We start from the raw sequence: 6,925 nt of genomic DNA, 5'->3' as shown, positions 1-6,925 counted from the left end.
CATTACAGCCTCCCCTTTTACCTGGGTAGTCTTGTTTTCAGAATGTCAAATATGCACATTACCTGTTCTAAAATAATGCTATATGGACTGTACAGTTTATCTTCACAGCAGGGGGTCTTGTCACAGGCACCTGTTGCTGCCATTAGGGTCCAGTCAACAGCTGTTCCAATGGATATTTTCCACTTCACTATTCTCTTTTTGTCTGGTTCATAAACACTGTTGATGTTGTCTATGAGTGTAACATGCCTGCACATAGAATATACGACCATTCAAGGACGGCATCTCTGTGTGAGAAGGGTCTGAGATTAGTGCTCTGGGTGGTTTTGCCCCGCTGGGGGCTAGAATGGGTGTGGATGCTGATGTTTCTATATGCTCAAATCTTCTTCAATAAAATGTCTACACTTCACCCTGAGCAGAGTGTTATTTTTTCCCTAATAGTCCCAGGTAAAAACTGTTTATTTACTATTGTCTTCTATTGTGAAGCACCAGAGCCCTTCTGCTTGGCTGAAGCGTGTTGGACTTCACTTTGGGCCATCATTTATTGTATTCTTATATGTTTTATTTGACTAGGAGCTAGATACTTTATACTGTACTCTCTGTACTATAAAACAATGAATTACAACTCTCAATCATGTCTTTCTTGTAAAATGGGGGGAAGGGCAATAGTTTCCTGCTGTAAAAGAAAGATTTTGGTGTTAATCTAAAACAAAAGTACGTACTACTTCACTTGTGCGTACATGTTTAACATAGTTAAAAAAGCAGAAAAGCAGGCTGTTGTCCTTTGTCTTATACAATCCACTGTGCTCTGATCATGTTAATCCTCACTATTAATGTATCTGTGATGGACCAGCAAAGCAAGAGCAAATCTGCTGTACTGTAGTGTGCACACAGCTACTTCACTTAAGTTATTATAGACCAAAGTCAAATATGTTTTGCCCTTAAAGGAGTAGTTCACCCAAAAAAGTGCTTATTTTCTATCAATTACACACCCCTTGAAGCATTGAATTCATGGAGATTTTTTTTTTTTTTTGTCGCATTCCTAAGCCAATATTTTGATGACCTGCGGTCTCTCCGGTAGGAGACTCAAAGATGACTCTTTGAGTCTCCTACCGGATACATTAGCATATTTTCGATACATCAAGGGCCATGCACAGGCGTCTAGTGACTTCTCTGCCTTGGTCATGAGGGTCCACGTCTCCGAAACATATACTGTAGTAGGACTGATTTAATTGTAAATAAATCAATATATCAATAATTAAATAGAAACTATAGCCAGACTTTTGGCCTGAGCTTCCATCTTAAAATTCATGTTTATTATGTTTATCGTTGCTGTCAGGCTGAAACCTTGTGCCAAATTTCTACTTTCTATGATTTGTTTTTGTAAATTAATACCCTACTTCATCATACAAGGGTGTCACACAATCTATTCTACAGCAACCACTTTTCATTGCATAATCAAATTAGTTTCAATAGACACATTTTCAATGCACCAAATAAACTGAATACATTGGTATGTACTTTTATATTCATGTTAGCCTGTAGGCCAATTTCCATTGACTAATAATTGTCTTATTGTGTTTATAAGCAATTTTACAGTTGACAACTATTGTAGGATATTTAACTACTCTAATATTTAAGTTTCACTGAGGCAGCACCAGTATTGTCCACAGTATGGACAATACTTGAACTGAGTTTATGATAACTACAAAATACAACTTAACTCAACCACACTGACTCAGATTGCACCCAGAAGCATTAATTCCCCGCAGGTAAATCAGGCAGCCCCCTAGTGGCAGGGCCCCCCAAACCCAACAAAATGTACCCCAAAGCAATGTTTAAATGTGTGGCAAACACACATTGACTAAATCATTCATCCTTATGAACCTGGCCGCTGCCTGGGATCCTCTAACAGGGACCTACTGATGGTTCCAAAGCCGAGGGCCCCTTGGCTGCAGTGGTGTAAAGTAACAAAATACATTTACTTAAGTACTGTGCTTAAAACTAATAATCAAATATTTGACTATTCAAATATCAATACCACTATTCAACACTGCAGTTGAATATTCGCTGATACTATTTTTTATATTTTGTTTTATTTATTTTTATTTTAATACATTAGTGGCAATATATCTACAGCATATATAGGCTACTGCTGTGAGCTCTGGTGTTGGGTAGTTATCCTAATCAATTCATGGTGATTGTTGTCAAATCATTTCATACTGTACGTGCCGTGGTGGGGCCGTCACTCACTCGATGCAAGTGATGTGCTAAAAGAGCAGCATTCATGCTGAAAATAGCGACACTTGCAACAGAACATTTTAATATTGTAAAATACATAAAATAAACTCAATTATATGTTGTGGTAATAATAATTACAATTTCAGATTGTGCTCTACATAGTCCCAAACAACGAGACACATTACAAATGTACAGTATGAGTTCAGCATACAGTAGATCAAAAGCAGATTAAAATCGAATTTACTTGACTGTGTGACTTGTATTGGAAGACTATTCAGCTCTTGTACCATACTATATATCATTTGTTTTGTACAGTAGGCCTATTGTATATGTAACCAAATGACTAAATAGGGGTTATTAAATACATAAACACGCTACTGACTACGCCAGTTGGGATTGCACCAATAACCATTTAAGGCTGTAACTTTAAAAAGGAGGTTTCTATTACAGACCTTTAAAACTGGGAGATTGACAAAATATAACATTCATTTCATATTAAATATAGATACAGATTTTGCCACAGCTATAAAATACACAATAAGGCGGTCCTAAACACCATAGAACACATCTCTTCTCGATGCATCATGAGCAGGTAAGGTATACCACATCAAAAGGAGTATCAACTAAAGGTTAGTTTCACTGCAAAAAAATAGTTGACTACTCTTAAAGCCTACATGGTATCACAGTGGAGAGGAGCTCAGGCCTTAAAGTGGGTTACAACATTACAATATAAAATACTTCAATACAGACTTAACATTACGTGAACGTAATAAAACAACCAGTCTTATCAGGCATGAGCGCAACTTAAAGGGCAAGACCACTTTGGTAGAGGTTTGGGTTGTGTAGTTACCTTGCCATGATGTAACTCCAAAGGTGGGCAAGAAATAAAAAATAATTGCTCCATTGATTAGAAATTGATAATTCAAAATATGCTCCTCATTGACTTACATTGTACGGTGAAACAGCTCTCAAAGTCACTCTTTTAGCACAAAAACGAACGCAAACAAAGTTGATTCAGACAATATAGAACATCACCAAACCCAGTACTGTTTTTTTTTTAAATAAAAATGTCAACTTCCTGTTGATTTTGCCATTTTTAATACGTAGAAAACCCGGACTGTATCGGCGGATCCGGATCCAGATCTTCAAATAGTAAAATCATGGCAAGGTAACTACACAACCCAAACCTCTACTAAAGTGGTCTTACCCTTTAAGCAGAAACCTGCCTCACACAGGAGTGTGAGCGCACATAAATGTGCTGCTACATCATTAATCAGTGACTCTCTGTTGTAATACCTCTTCTTGGCAATAACTTTTGCCGTAGCCGTTGGAAAGAGATTTTGGCATTGGCAGAGATTTGTCACATTCTTGCATCTTACATACTCAGCCGTACCACAAATGCCTTCTAAATCAGTAGTTCTCAAACTTTTTTGTGCCAAGGACCCGCACAATTACATGTCGATGGCCAAAATGCAAAACCTCCTATGTGCAAATTTCACGATTTTCGGATTTCACTGTAGATGAGGACTATAGGCTATGCTGCACATGCTCAGTCTGTCTGCAAGATAGTCCCACCCCTCATTTTGTCAGAAAAAGTCATTTGACTAAAACCTCCTATCTTGTTCAGTGCCAATTAGTGCTAAAATGTTGAAGCACAAAACCTCTTATCTGCACCAGAACTAGTTGAGCAGCAGACAGAGCTGAAACTTGGGAATTCTATGTTATGTAGACAGTCTAAATGTCTTTCAGTTTGTAGTCATCTATTATTTTCAAAATAAAAAAGTGTCTTCCCCCCTTACTAGTTAAGTATTTGTTAGTAACTCTGTCAAGTTAATTGCATTGCCTTGTTGATTGCTAATGATTAGTGTCAGGTGGTGACACTTTTATCACACCAAGAGTGTGAGTTGATAAAAAAAATTAATGGTAATACTTGATACAGTACTGTAGAATGTCTTGATCTCAAAATGAGCATAAAAAAGCATTATTTAACCAAAATAATGTTTGTTTGTAAGCCTAACTATTTCTAGGTAAAAACCTCCTATGTGCATCTATGTAGATAGGAGGTCATTTTTAGGTATAGATAGGAGGTTTTGGCATTGAACATTTTGAACTTGTGGTTAGAGGTTGTCATTGCTGCTTAAATGTGAACGTCCATGTCGTGATTTTTTATTAATTGCAGATCAAAATCACACGTGAACACCATGGCAGCCAACAACCCTGTGAAAATATTGTGCTGTGTCGGTTGGGGGGTATGAGGGTATGGGGGTGGGATGGGTTTTGGAGTGATATGGTGTGGGAGGTGTGGGTGGTGGTTGGGGGGGTATGGGGTGGGGGGTGCATGAGGGTTTGGGTGGGTGGAGTTTGGGGGTTGTGGTGTGCTGGTTGGGGGCATGGGGACCGGGGATTCTGGGAGTGGGGGTAATGGGTTGGGTGGGATTTGGGGGTATGAGGGTATGGGGTGGGATGGGGTTTTGAGTTATGGGGGTTGTGAGGTGTGGGCTGGCAGTTGGGGGGTATGGGGTTTGTGGGAGTGGGGGAGTATTGCAGGTGGTGGAGTTGGGGGGTAGAGGGTATGGGGTGGGTTGGGGTTTTGAGTTAGGGAGGTGGAGAGGTGTGGGCTGGCAGTTGGGGGGGGGGTTGTGGGAGTGGGGGAGTATTGCAGGTGGTGGAGTTGGGGGGTAGAGGGTATGGGGTGGGTTGGGGTTTTGAGTTAGGGAGGTGGAGAGGTGTGGGCTGGCAGTTGGGGGGGGGGGTTGTGGGAGTGGGGGAGTATTGCAGGTGGTGGAGTTGGGGGGTAGAGGGTATGGGGTGGGTTGGGGTTTTGAGTTAGGGAGGTGGAGAGGTGTGGGCTGGCAGTTGGGGGGGGGTTGTGGGAGTGGGGGAGTATTGCAGGTGGTGGAGTTGGGGGGGTAGAGGGTATGGGGGGGATTATGTTGAGGGGGGCATTGGCCAGTTAGGCCAGATCATACAGGATAGGCTCTTTGTGATGCGAAAGTGTGGTCTAGCCAACACCAACTCAGGACTCCTGAAGTGGGATGGGGTTTTGAGTTAGGGAGGTGGAGAGGTGTGGGCTGGCAGTTGGGGGGGGTTGTGGGAGTGGGGGAGTATTGCAGTAGGTGGAGTTGGGGGGTATAGGGTATGGGGGGGATTATGTTGAGGGGGGCATAGGCCAGTTAGGCCGGATCACACAGGATAGGGTCTTTGCGATGCGAGAGTGTGGTCTAGCCAACACCAACTCTGGACCCCTGAAGTGGGATGGGGTTTTGAGTTATGGAGGTGGAGAGGTGTGGGCTGGCAGTTGGGGGGGGGGGGGCTGTGGGAGTGGGGGAGTATTGCAGGTGGTGGAGTTGGGGGTAGATGGTATGGGGGGGATTATGTTGAGGGGGGCATGGGTCAGTTAGGCCGGATCATATAGAATAGGGTCTTTGCGATGCGATGTGTGAGTGTGGTCTAGCCAACACCAACTTGGGACTCCTGAATTGCTGCCCTCCACACTCTCCAATCTAGCATCAGGGTCTTGAGCTCTACAGTATTGTTGGCTAAGCTGTTACGCCGAAGTGCATCTACGTAGGTGGTGCACTTCTTGTCTCTCCTGGCTTTGCCCTGGGTTGGCTCTCATAGTGTTAGTTTGCTTGCCACTAGTTATGGGTCCCTGACGCAGTGCCCTGCCTCATCCTTCTCTCTCTGACTTTGTCTGTGACCCATGGTAGGTTCCTGTAGAGGACCACATTTCTGATGTGGTCCGTCCATGTGACTCCTAGTGCCATTCATAGCATTCTTGTGTAGACTCCATCCAAGGCCCTTTCCTGTTGTGCTGTGACGGTCCATGTCTCAGCCCCATACAGCAGTACTGACTCCACTGTAGCTATACGAACAGCCGCCTCTTGAGGTCTTCTCCCATGTCTGATTTCCACACTCTCCTCATCCCATGCAAGGCATTCCAGTCAAGTGCCCCCCCGACCTTCAGGTCCTGTTCCATTGAAGCAGTCCAGGCCCAGGTTATTAGAAGTCCTGGACTGCCTCGAGTAGCTTGTCTCCATCATCTGAACCATCTTCTCAGGAACTCCATAGGCCCGGAGAATGTTCATCAGATTCCCCCGGTGGATGGTGCCAAAAGCCTTTTGGAAGTCATGAAGGTGATCACCACTGAAAGATTCCGCTCCTTACTCCTTCCAGTATCCTCCTCAGCACCAGTATTTGCCCGAGTTTCTCATTACAGGGTCTAAGATGGGTCTAAGACGGTTGAGGATCTTCCTGTTAGCCGTCTTGGCAACTTGTGAGCTCAGGCTAATGCCTTGGTGAGTTCGCCTGACTTTGGTACTGGATCAATGATAATTTTGCTCCACAGCTTCGGCAGCTTGCTTGACGTGTGTGCTTGATAAAATCCAACACCACCTCGTCTATGGGCACATACATCAGAACCTCTGCTGTCACTCCATCTTCCCCGCAGCTCTTGCCTCACTTGATAGTAGCCTTGGCCCTTTGGTACTCATCCATGGTGAACCGTCTGGTTTGGGAAGGTCATGGAAGACAGGAGCATCGGATCATCCTCTTCTTCGGTTGAAGGAGGATTTCCTAGGAGTGTTTTGAAGTGCTGGTACCATGTTTCAACTCGTTCCTCTGCGCTTTCTCCCCCGGTTTTGGAAGTCTGAGAAGAGCTTCTGCCAGAAATGTCATTGATGAGCTT

At 43.5% G+C, this 6,925-nt stretch overlaps 1 protein-coding gene across 1 annotated transcript in view; it reads right to left on the bottom strand.

The window, feature by feature from the left end:
• Positions 1–3,448: 3,448 nt before the first annotated feature.
• LOC308093934 (GTPase IMAP family member 9-like) overlaps positions 3,449–6,925 on the bottom strand; it is a gene marked incomplete at both ends in the record, with an annotated part of 5,530 nt that continues 2,053 nt past the window's right edge. Inside the window, one exon of the mRNA XM_080440342.1 lies at positions 3,449–3,460. Within this exon, the coding sequence (XP_080296468.1) occupies positions 3,449–3,460 (12 nt within the window). The remainder of the gene's footprint in view (positions 3,461–6,925) is intronic.

Source organism: Gymnoscopelus braueri, assembly GCF_963280865.1.
Source record: "Gymnoscopelus braueri genome assembly, chromosome: 2".
NCBI lineage: Eukaryota > Metazoa > Chordata > Actinopteri > Myctophiformes > Myctophidae > Gymnoscopelus > Gymnoscopelus braueri.
Note: the sequence above shows the minus strand (reverse complement) of the source record. Positions and strands in the feature narration are given on the sequence as shown.